At 40.9% G+C, this 12857-nt stretch overlaps 2 protein-coding genes across 6 annotated transcripts in view; one reads left to right on the top strand and one right to left on the bottom strand.

Annotated features, from left to right (window-relative positions):
• The first annotated feature begins 742 nt into the window (after nt 1–742).
• LOC109471815 lies at nt 743–8203 on the top strand. Its single transcript, XM_019771170.1, has 10 exons — nt 743–788; nt 1220–1261; nt 1653–2006; nt 2888–3172; nt 3324–3680; nt 4170–4286; nt 4852–5346; nt 5793–5837; nt 6462–6611; nt 6980–8203. The coding sequence occupies exons 1-10, from the start codon at nt 743–745 to the stop codon at nt 7819–7821; spliced, it is 2733 nt and encodes a 910-aa protein (XP_019626729.1). The 3' UTR covers nt 7822–8203.
• Nucleotides 8204–11474: 3271 nt separating this feature from the next.
• The window catches only part of LOC109471907 (MAGUK p55 subfamily member 6-like), a 53873-nt gene continuing 52490 nt past the window's right edge, over nt 11475–12857 (bottom strand). For all 5 annotated transcript variants that reach the window (XM_019771383.1, XM_019771384.1, XM_019771385.1 and 2 more), the window contains one exon: nt 11475–12242. In XM_019771383.1, coding sequence (XP_019626942.1) covers nt 12066–12242 — 177 coding nt within the window. In that variant the 3' untranslated portion in view covers nt 11475–12065. The remainder of the gene's footprint in view (nt 12243–12857) is intronic.

The following is a 12857-nucleotide window of genomic DNA, read 5'->3' as shown; positions in this document are numbered from 1 at the left end:
AGAGAGAGGGAGGGAGTGTGTGAGATAGCTTCTAGTCTTCCCTTCCCCTAGCATGTGTGGTTCATTCCATGGGCTTCAGCCTCAAAACAGCCGAATGACGGACTAATTCTTCTGGGTCAATATCTCGGTAAGGTACCTTTTCATGTTCCATATTTTGAAATACCAGGCAATCAAAATAACGTTTAAGTTGCAATTTTGCTGTCTGGTCTTGGCTCTGTCTCTGGCGGGGTTAGATTCTACATCGGTTCTACAGTTTATTGTTTTCACAATTTTCTTAGATCAATGTGTGCAACTGTCTTTTTTCAAAACCAATTTAAATAATGCGTAAATAGAACGTTAGTTACAGACTGAATGTCTCATTTCAAAAGCTGAAATATTAGTATTCATATTAAAATATTAATGTAACAGTCCAAGAAGTGTTGCATTGTTTCATACAATTATGTATCTCTCGGTCTAAAGCTTCAGAGATTTTGTTTAGGTGTAGGTAAAGCATTTAATGATTGGGTAGGACGTCATGAATGCAATTCTTACATTCTTTCTAGTCTTTCTAGTGCTACTAGTGTGACAAACATTGATACAGGTGCCGACAGAGATTATGTGAACCTTTAGGATCAATTGGCTACTGACCGTGCGCAGTTTCGAATGTCAGTGCCCCCCCAAAATATTTCCAAACAGTTTTTTTAGTCTTGTCTTACACTTTGAGACTCTTTTTTTCAAAACTTCAGAAACAACTGCACCCACCATGGCTTCTGATTTTACAGACCTGGGGCCCATTGGAAACAGACCAGGTAAGATATTGGGAATGTGTAATTTTAGGCACGGCCACTGATGAAATTTGGATAAATTTGTTCACTTTTTGTAAAAATACAAATTTGTAAATCTTTATTTATCCCTTTCTTTTACTCTTTTGGGTACTAGGAAAAACTTTCGTAAGTTTAGAGTGTCATTGGACAACTATCATTTGGAAGTAGAACATGACCAACTGATATAATTTAATGCAAATGAGGATTTATCTGCATAATCAATGAGAAACATTATTTATCAGTAATAAAGGTTAGCATTTTTGGAAAAGGGATGTGCTCATGAAACGTGTCAGCAAAATTAATTTTCTTTGATCTACTTCCTAAAATGTTAATTTTATTTCACTTGTTCTGATCACAGAAAGTAGTGCACGTCCTCAATATTTACAGATGGCTTCTAACAGTTGTTTCTTAAACAGCTCCACCAACGCGATCAGATGAGGGAAAACAACAACAAAGAGGTAATTAACCATAATCAAACCTGTCATTGAGAAGAAAAAAATTACGTATGCTTCATGGCAATAACGGTCGTACTCGAGTGCAGGTGTGGACAGATTTTCACACTTGGCAGAGCAGAGCTTGTATAATGTATGATCAGCGCTGTCCATATGTTTATTAGTATATTTATGGAGTTTGAAAACATTGTTTTGTTCCCATTTCTTAACGTAATCTCCGAGAGGTCAGACCAGTGACAAAAAATAAGCAAAAAGTATCGCTCCTGGTGACAAACTCGTAAATCCATCCACGCTTTTAATTTTTTTCTATTTTTTTGTCTTTGTTCTTATTTTTGTCTGCTATGTTGGTCTTTTGTGAAGCACCAAACATTGACTGAAATCTCATTCAATTGTACAGAAACTCTGAGAATCAAGGCTCCGGATGGACTTGAAGTTGTAGAGACAGACAATAGAAGTGTCAAGTTACGATGGAATCAACTCAGTTCGAATACAGACCAGCACCCTGCTGGCTATGAGCTTGTCGGCTACCGCCTGGAACAACGTATACCGTTCGGATCTCCGCAGCTGTCAGAATGGATCTCTGCACATGGACAGAATGAAGTGATAGAACCAACAACAGAGTTCAGAGTTGTTGACCTGACACCTTATCAGCGATACCAGATTTGTGTGAGATCAGCTCTACTCAACAGTGAGGGTGATGATGTCCTCAGTGAGAGATCTGTGCGGGTTCATGTTTTGACGAGAAAGCAATGTAAGTCTATATAATTTTATTTCATTAATTTATGTTTAAAAAATTCACAAACGTGCTTCTTTGGAATAGTTGGAAGACTTACACAAAGCAATTAAATTTTTGACATGGATGACATCCTCCACAGACTCCAGTCCAAATCTAAGGCCATGTTGATTTGATTATATGGATGACATCCGCGCGCGCATGAATTTTCGGCCGTTTCCACAAAAAAAAGTTTCCAACTACACTGTAAATTGTACAAAACAGTTGCAAAATGAGCAAATATATACCGAAAGTTGCAAAAAAAATATTTGAAAACGATTCCAACGTCGTAGAATGCCAAAATCAAACAAAAAACTAAAATGCATAGAAATGAATTTAAAGAGTAGATTATTCGCCATACCATACTCTGTGTCATTTGTTCGACCTTCATAACAACGTAGATTTCATGAAAGCAACTTTTTTTTTTGCAAAACTTTTTTTTTATTCGCGCGCTCGCATCAGTTTTGGGGTTCCCAGAGGATGTCATCCATATAATCAAATCAACATGGCCTAATGGGTGAAAAAAAGGCAGGCAAAAGATAAGGAAACTACATTATAAAATTTTTAGGTCAGAAAACATATCACAACCAACAGATCTTTTATTCTTGTATTGAGGAGAATTACCTGCCCATGACATTGAGATGTATACACCTGTACATGTGTATACATCTTGATTAACTATGATAGTAAGATTAGAAAAGCATTTTTCTNTAGAAAAATGCTTTTCTAATCTTACTATCATGGGAGCTATATGATTCAAACACCTCAGACTGTCAACACTTAATAAGCCAGATCCAGATCTAGCTTGATCCAAAAGTGCTGGTGTGAATGAGTTCTGATTTATTGTTGTCAATTATCAGATCAGCCATACCGACCAAGAAGTGTCCGGTTGGACGACACCCACGGGTCCCGCAAACTAACCTGGACGGAGCCAAAACCTGCAGAAGATGTCAGTCCAGAATCCTACCAGTATGTTGTTGAGTCGAGCCTACATGTTGCTGACAACATTGAAAATGCATGGATGGAATGCAGCGTAACAACACAACATGAGTGGATAGTCAGTGTGGAACAAAGTGGAGACTACCGATTCCGTGTGTCAACTAACAATACGGAAAAGAATGTCCACAGCCTTCCACAAGAAATGGGTAAAGCTATCATTCATTATTAATTTTTTGTCTTACATGTAGATCTGTCACTATGTACCTACCTTGTGACCATAACAGGAGATGTACATTGTATTGCTATGTTGAAGAGTCATTCAATGGTGTTTCCAATTCATATCATGCTATTTTACAGAACACCCAAGGATTTACATCCGCATTGAAACACCGGCCCAGGTGAGGTTAGAATTTAGGTTCACTGAAGTACAGTGGCGTTTCCCTGGTCAATACGAAGGACAGTATCCTGGGAGCATCATCTTTGTCATCTCCTGTCATGACCTCAGCAGTCTCCGTGAACTGTGGATGAACTACAGGCTGGGGAAAGTGAAGAAGTTCATCCAGTACCTGTTAGCTCGACATAACGAACTTGACACAGAACTTGAAGTTAAGATCGAGGAGAAAGATTTCTACGCCTCCCGCCGACATCTCCTGCTGACCAGGCCTACCGATAGGGGGTTCCGAGTGGCGAGACTTGGAGATGCTCCACCCAGAGGTGAGCGTTTCAGTTCAGTTCACACTAATCGTCAGTGTTTGTTACACCTGACAGATTTAATATGTTGCTTTAGGCTGCCTAATAGAGGGAAACTAGAGTGCAGTGATCTCATACCTTGGTCAATTTTCAAAGTTGTCTCGTACGGATATAATTGTATAGTTTAAATTGCATATTTTTGGTATGATGATGTTAACGTGCTAATGATATGAATTATCATTGGTGATTGTCTCCAACCAAATTACATGTGTGTCTCAGGTCCTAATACTTAGCATAGAAAGCAAAGGTAAAGAAAGAGGGATTAACAATGTTTCAAAAGACATGCCATCTTCATCTACAAATGCCCTCTTTATCAAAAATTTGTTAAATTCATAATACATCCTTACATTTTACCAAACATACAAATAGGTAGGTTTTAGAAAACCTTACCTTCAGAAGTTGAATAAACTATCAATCTTTCTTCAATGTTCATCATATTTACCCCATCACCAGGCACAGGGCTGGGCCTTAGTGAGGATTTCCCCGTCTACTGCAGGCCGACATCTCACAGGACAACCTGCTCTCAGCTGGACTTTCTGGACCCTGCAGTTCCCAACAAGCAGCTTCACGGTAGGTAACAGTTGTTCCACGATATCATACCTTCACTAAATGATGTTAATCTTTATGACTGACAAAGTAAAGATTATTCCTCCTGATTATGCATATAGGATCCTCATTTGCATAAATTATATCAGTTGATCATATTCTCTACCAAAAGACAGCATTATCTTAACAAAGAAAGCCATTCTATCATGTCCTCATAAATTATGCAAATGAGGTCCTTGTTAGTTAGTGTTGGAAATTAAAGCTTAGTCTTTATTTCATAATCTCATGATGCTTTCTTTCTTCCTTTGAGATAGAAATAATTGCCTATCACTAATACTGTTGCAATTTGAACAAAAGTCCACATTTTAAGAACACAAACCCGAAGTTGTAACCGTTACAGAGTTTGCAGTGGGAGAAGGTTTATCATGCCGACAAAATCATCTACACAAACAAAAGGGTACCCACAAGTTGATCAGTGACTTTACCATACCACTTGGGACCTCCATAACTAACGGCATTCCAAAATATTCAAATATTGAAAATTTAAAATCAAGTACTTAACTTCAAATTTATTATTCCCAATGAACAGGACTGGACCAAACCACTGCTGTTGACGACCTGATGGCCTTGTCACTCTCCGGCGCAGAGGTGTCCTGTCTGTCCTGGACTTCTTATGATGACCTGTATAGCGCTTCAAACTCGGGCGCTTCAAACTCAGGCTCTTTCGACTCGGGCTCCCTAGACTTGGGCTCTAAAAGCTCCATCCCATTAATGGAGCATGACAATGAGGCACGGGAAATGTTGATACATAAACAGGAGGAAGAAATCCAGCGGCTACAGGAGATTAACAAGACCATGGCAGATCAGATACAGGCACTGACAGCCGAGAACACAAAAATGTCCAACCAGCTGGCAGATGTTCCTGATCTTCGTGAGGAACTCAGAGGATGGAGGGAGAAAGCTGAGGAATCTCAGAAAGTTCTATCGGAACAAGAGCGAGAAATCCAGCAGCTGCAGGAGACCAAGAAGAGCATGGCAACTAGAATAGAGGAACTGCTTCACAGGCTGACTTCTCTACAGCCAGGTATAAATCTAACTTTTATGATTAACAGCAGATACATGCATATGTAGTTAAGAATCTTGTCCCTTTCATCACCACCTCTTTCACGTAACTGCATCTGATTCAACAAGTGCTTAATAAGCTGTTCGTACATAAGTAATCATTTGTAATACATAATACAACTATACACATACATTTGTGGTGTATTAGTATATTACATGTAGGGTACTACTAATTTACTGATATGTGGAGTGTGCTGTTAAGAATTGTTGTTGTTCGTCATTCCTGACGATGACCAATGACATCACATCAGCTTCTGTTTTTCCGGCTGTGGCTGCTATACAGGCTCTGAAGGTTCTGCCACAGGTCGGTCACAGGTGGGTTGCAGGAGTTGCATGTAGAAGCGACTCCAATTAAACATTGCTAGCTGCACTCATCGAATCAAATTTTTTCCTCTGTTTCCTACACAGACGATTCGGAGGAAGCTGGCCTGAAGGATATAGCAGATAACTTGGGTATGTATAGAGGTTAGGCCACACCAATTTAATTTGTTGGTTCTCGGATTTTTTCAGAAAAAATATGAAGCGACAGGGCGAAAAAAATAAAAATAAAAACAGGTCTAGGCATCCTATTATAGCCCGAAATGCTACAATATGAGCCATGAAGTCAACAAAAAAGGCTGGGTTAAAATTTAAAGTATAAATTTTGAACTTTTAATCAAACCACTGCATTGATAGATGGAAAAAACTGTAACAACTAGGAAGAAAATGAATTTCCTCAACTGTTGGGGGCAAAATATGAGCATTTTTGAGTTGATTCAGAACCAGAATCTTTTTTTTTTTTTTGCAAATCAGAAAAAAATGAAGAGGCGAATCCGAGAACCAACAAATTAAATTGGTGTGGCCTTAGAATAGAAATACACTTAGTATGATGTGCTACATGTAGATATTAGACATTACTGGTTACGTGATATTATATTACCAAAATCACATGAATTGATAACGTGGACATAAATTTCATTCAAAGAGTACAGAAAAAGACATTTTGTATTATAGCAGAAATGGTATGGGATACTATCATATTATCAAAGTCACATGAATACTGACTTTGATAATTTTTTGACATTGTGTTTATTTCAGCTGTTGCAGCAATGGAGCTAAGAGAAAGTGACGAGGCATCACAGAAAGTTTTGTCAGAAGCAAGACTACAAATCCAGCAGGTACAGGAGACCTTCAAGAACGTGGCAGGCACAGTAGAGAAACTGACTCCCCAGGCTTCTTCACTGCCAGGTAAACATCTAACTTTTATCATAGACTGCAAAGATAATAGCCTGGTATCATGATTGCGGCTGTTGGGGTGTTCGGGCAGGTTGTGCCTTCGGGGCTCTAATAGCTTCCCCCGCCCAGTGCAATAGGCCGGCCTGTTACGCTAATAGAGGTAGTATCATTGGGGATTTGATAATAGTTATAATGTGGTAAGTAACTGCATTTACAAGAAGTTAATACTCGCATCAATGCAAATCTTCATAACCATAACTTCTACCATAAATTTGATGATTTTATTAATTCATGACCAAGGAACATACGGGGGGGGTGTAAGGGGCGGGGGTTATCCGCAGGGGGTTCAATGATCATGTAATGACATTTGCTTTTCACAGAGTTAAAAGTCCTTGGACAGAAACTACAGAGGGTGACATTTGGCAGAGAGGGATCAGGGCCAGGACAGTTCAAAAATCCATGGGGTGTTGCAGTGTCAGAGAAAGGGGAGATATTTCTAGCAGACAAGGAGAACCAGAGAATCCAAGTCTTCACCCTGCAGGGAACGTTTGTCCGACAGTTCCCAACAGTCGTGTCAGGTGAACAGAAAATGGACCCACATGATGTGGCCCTGGACGGGGAGGGGAACCTGTGGGTGGTGGGGGCGACAGACTCTGCTGACTTTGCTGTGCAGTATGACAAACAGGGCAGGATGCTGGGGAAGTTTGACCTACAGAAGACAGGGTGGGGGAGAGGAGTTGCAGTGGACACCAGGAGGAACCACATCCTCATCACACAAACCACAGGAGACTGGGACAACCAACACGGTGAAGGTTTGGTGTTCAGGCCAGATGGAACACTTGTGGGAACTGTGGGTCAGCAGCAGGGGATGAAGTACCCATGGTACATCACTGTGGACGGGAACATTCTTGTGTCAGACCGGCAGAATCACTGTGTCTATGTGTACAACGAGGACGGACAGTTTCTGTTCCAGTTTGGAGGTGAGGGAAGTGGTGAAGGTCAGCTGTGCCGGCCCCGTGGCATCTGTACAGACAGGGCAGGGAACATCATCGTGGCAGACACGGGGAACAGCCGCGTGGAGATGTTTGACAAGACAGGAAAATTCCTCAAACACATCGCTACAGACATGTGGGCACTTTGGGCTGTTGCCATGGCAACACAGGGACAGCTGGTAGTAACTGATTATGTGGAGCACAAAGTCAGCATATTCCAGGACTTCTGAATCTAAGTGAGGTGATAATAAATTTTAAAGCAACTTCCAACATAGTCTAAACCAATATGTCAGAATATCAATATTAGCAAAGGAAACTATCAGATAGCACAAAAGAAATACCTTTGAATAAACTGCCCAAAATGCCAGCCTAAAGGCCCCTGGCTTAGAACAAACTCTATACAAACTCAATACAAAGTGACATTATAAATGAGATAAAAAGCAAGTTGTCATTATACATTTATCTTAATACAATGTATTTAAACAAAATGTACTAGTATCCACATACCGGTAGTAGGAATAAAGCAGCTCTTGTTAAATATTGTTTGCTTTGGAGGCATCCGAGGTTTCCAAGGAAATATGTGCCATGATCTGTGAGTAGGGTGAGATAGGGTGAGGCTACTGAGTGCAACATGCTTTTTGTGTGAAAGTTGCCATTTTGGACGAACTATGAAATAATGATAATTTTTTTATTTCCTCTGATAGTAAATTGTAATAATCTGTTCATCACTTGTATGGTTAAGTAATGTTTTGCATTCGTAGTGTTCCTTATTTTGCCAAAATTCCCAAAGTATATGAGGGGTTAAATAATTTTGTACGCAACTGTATATGGGTTATTAACGCATAGGTTGCAATATGCTTTTGCTTGTATCATAAACCATTAATTCCATGTACCATATCTGCCATAAATATCTGTGAGTATAGGAGATGAATGTTATAATACTAGAGAGTATTTTGTAATATGCTTCTGTGAAGATTTTGTAAATTCTTCTGTGAATATTTGTAAATGCTTTCATGAAGATTTGTAAATACTACTAAAGATTTGTAAATGCTTCTTTAAAAAAGCTCCATGCAGATCCTAGGGCAATCAGCATCAAGGCAGTATCAAATTGGCCAGGCAGTATCCATTGGCCAGAGAGGGTCCATACGCCACCCAATCTGGCCAATTCGATACTGTCTTTTGTCGTGAACCCTAGGATCTGCTTGGAGATTATTTGTCAAGATTTGTAGATGCTTCTGTGTAGATTTCTAAATACTTTCGTGGAAGTTGATTTGGGGCTCACAGCGACACTCATGGCAACTTGTGACTGATGCCAGCTTTGTCACACATCATCGCCCTTTTCTCTAAATAAATTTCTATCAATAAAACTTTTCAAAAGTAAAGAGCCTGTTAATCATGTCTGTTCTGCACACAATTAACTCAATTCAATGTTGTTTCGAAGCACCACAGGCGATTCTGTATCCTTGAACATCATTCTTGTTGGAAGAGAAAGTCTCTCCAAGCAGAGGTTTGGGCTTTTTCATCAGGCTTTTTTTCTGTACAGGTATATATTTTTTTTTACCAGCCAAACTGCGGTGTAATGGATACTGCTTTGCTAAGTCGATACTGTCTTGTAGCCATAAGATGTGCTTGGAGATCAGGGAAGGAAATGTGTGTAAACATGTATCCAGTAACAATGTAACAATGTAGCAAACAGGTGACCAAAGCTGCTCATGTCTTTATTGAAGTCTCAGTTCTTCTGTGTCTCTTCACAAGACCCCAAAAATCACACTTTAAAAACATCAGAAAGTAAGATTTTTACCAATTCCATACTGGTTTCATTTTATGCTTTCTTTGTGAGGTACAAGAGACTCAAACATTCGAACATCCTCAAGTACAAAGTTCTAGTAAAGACAAAGAATCTGAGTGGTCAAAAATGTTAGAATTCACACAATTTATTGAACGTATACGTGGCAATAGAAAGACAGCATATTCTGTGTCAAGGAGGTAAAAAATTAAAACTCCTTGTACACGTGTAACACAGTTACTAGTAATACGTTATGTCCAACCCCCTGATGTTATCACGTGATCTGTCCCTTGTTAGTTCTTCTGTAGGGGAGAGTCATTACTGATGTGGGGTGAGGCAAGAGCCACTAGGCACTCAGGCCTAACAAAGACTGGTTACTACATGCACTCCAACACTGGGGTACTCACCCCTACACAGGAGTGGCACATTCCAACTCCTACACGACTTTCCATTGGACCTGGACTGTACCACTCCAGAATAGAGGTTTTTACAAATTCCAACACTGGGGTATTGACTGAACCCCCATACAAAAGTGGCACATTCCAACTCTCACACAACTTTCCATTACGTCTGGAATGTACCATTTCTGTACAGGGGGTTATACTAAGCTACTAGACAGTACAACTTACAAGCTTGTAAAAATTTCTTACATCTATGTGTGCAATAATAATTCTGTTAGGTGCCTTTTTTCCTTTATTTCAAAATAATAAAACATTGATAAAAAATCCTTCACATCCACACACCGACATGTCATCGCTAGCATATTTTTTGGTTTCTCGCAAAATTTTCTATCAGCAGAAAGACTAAAGCATGATGAGAATAGCACGAAAATCACACGTAAGGTCAAAGGTCAAAGCAGCAGCAGTTCTCTTATTGCTAGTAACTATAAGGATATTTGAGGATCGAACTATACAGATACAAGTGCCTCGCAGGGGTCCAAACTGTTACTCACCCCCATACAGAAGTGGCACATTCCAACTCCTACAGGATTTCCCATTGGACCTGGACTGAACCACTCCTGAATAGGGAGTGTTAGAAAATCAAACACGTCACTGGGTTTTTTTCTTTACAAATTCCAACCCTGAGGTATGGACTGAACCACCCATATAGAAGTGGCACATTCCAACTCACACACAACTTTCCATTAAGTCTGGAATGTACCATTTCTGTACAGGTGGTTTTACTGAGCTACTAGACAGTACAGTACACAGCCTGCGGTGGCCCACTGGATCTAATATTGGCCTACAGGTGACATGGGCTAGGCCAATTGAGATGGCATTAGTGAGTTTTTTCAACAAAGTCCAAAGCACACTCTTCGTCATTTCACAACAAACCGACCTTGGAAACCTGTGTCCACCTCGTAACCTTTTCCTTCAGAGGCCACACAAGTTCTGGTTCTAGCCACCCCCTCCCCAAGTTCCAATCCCCCCTCACAGTTTGGACCCCCCCCCCTCCATAGTTTGAACCCCCTCACAGTTTGGACCCCTGTTCTGCAGCGATGATATGACTTCCTACAATAATCTGACGTCTAACAAAGTCACGAACACAGAAAGCTGCCAAAGCCGATTTATTCATCCTCACAATCAAACAAAAAAACACCAGAAATTCAGGCAGTAGAAACTTCATCCACGGGACAGAACGTCACGACCAAATATGGACAAGCCCCGGAGTCAGAGGGCACAGCACCACTGTGGAATTGTGGGAGATTTTCATCAACGTGAATTTTTTTCGCCGTTTTTTTTTGGTGACCATTTTTAGTTTTTTTTCCCCACCATCCTTACTGAACCTTAACCTCTGACCCCAAGAATGACCCAACTTTCCTTACAGATTATATAGTTGTTTTTAGCGTTTCCTTTTTGGAAGTAGAAAATTTGTACATTTTGGTTCCTTCTATTAATGCAGCGACAAAAACTCTGACTGAATTCCTACAACAAAAAATCAACAAAACATCCGGCAAATTTTCCTCTGGAATTTTCCTTTCTCATGATTGCTGCTGACATTATCACCTGCAAACACCTGTATGCACCTGTATTTACCTGTGCAAACATGCACACCTGGCCAAACAGGTGTAACAAATCTTTTCCCTTTTTCTTCTTGTTTTTCATCCAACAAAAACTACAGACAGCCTTACAGGCCCGAATCAGAGGGACGACGTCCAATTTCCGTTTTTAGTTGTGCTTTTTTTTCCTTAAACAGTGATCCTACAAGTTCCTAGTTGTGTAAAGATATGCTAAGATTCACGCCTCTAACTTCCCTGCCTGACGACTACTGAGTCTTACTTTATTTTTGGTTTGTTATCATTCCCCCATGCAGTACTGCATGTAGCCACAAGGGGGCATCCTTACGTTTTGCTGTGAATTACGCCTCTAAAACGACTTTAAGTATTTTGGGACTTTCTTGTCAAATCATCAAAGACTTTGAACGATCTCAAACCCAGACGTTCCTAAACCGTGCCAGATCAAATTACAGTTGCTACGGAAACAGTTGCTACGGAGACGGTTGCTAACGGAGACACATTCTGATTGCCGAGTGCACAACTCTGAGAGAGAAAAGCTAAACGATGCCATTGGTAGAAAAATCCTGCTAAGTACACATGTAGACATGTACGACGTTTCCTAGCACGGTGGTTTAGTAACCACGGTGACGGTGTAACCTCTGGTTGCCACGGCGACGGTTGCCATGGTGACGTCAGTAGACCCAGGTGACGGGGACCCACTGCGGCTCGGTGCTGAGGCCGTCCACGGCGGACGCCAGCTTGTCGTAGCAGCCGTCCAGGTTGTCGTTGGTGATCTGCAGGTCGAAGAAGTGGCCGTACGCACGCTCCAGCCGCGCCGACTCCTCAACCGTCCTCTTCAGGTCATTGTCCTACAGGGCAAGGACATAAAGGTCAGGGGTCAGTACGGGTCAGGGGTCAGTATAGGTCAAGGGTCAGATCATTGTCCTGTAGGTCAACGACCTGGGCTCAGTTCAGGTGATTGTCACATATGAACAAACCAAATGGAGGCCAGAACTGTCATACCAAAACCCACAAACCTGGTATGTGCAACTGGCCTCATACCAGTACTCATAGCAGGGCAGGGTGCCAGTTTCCCAAACATACAAGTATAACAATCCACACCCAGTTCAGAGCTGTGCAACTGGCCAGGATAACCCACACACTTGTGACAGAGTAGTGTTAAAAAGTCAGTCCCAGGTCATACAATAGTAGCTGTGCAACTGGCCAGAATAACCGACATACATACTTCACACCAGCACATGTCATCCGAGCTGTAACAGTCAGTGATACACACCAACAGGCATGTAGCTGGCCTGGTTATACATGTACATGTTGGACACCCTTTGGGACAGAAAACTACATGCAAAGTCATGTTCTGTTCAAGAATTACGTGTCATTATCTTTTAAAGTTTCATGTCCTCTACCAATGGGGGTTGGGGGAGGAAATGTGCTAGCCCCAAGGGGGGTTGTTAGAATCAGGGGGG

The sequence above is a fragment of the Branchiostoma belcheri genome, unplaced genomic scaffold (genome assembly GCF_001625305.1).
Source record: "Branchiostoma belcheri isolate BF01 breed outbred unplaced genomic scaffold, Haploidv18h27 scaffold26, whole genome shotgun sequence".
NCBI classification, from domain to species: domain Eukaryota; kingdom Metazoa; phylum Chordata; class Leptocardii; order Amphioxiformes; family Branchiostomatidae; genus Branchiostoma; species Branchiostoma belcheri.
Note: the sequence above shows the minus strand (reverse complement) of the source record. Positions and strands in the feature narration are given on the sequence as shown.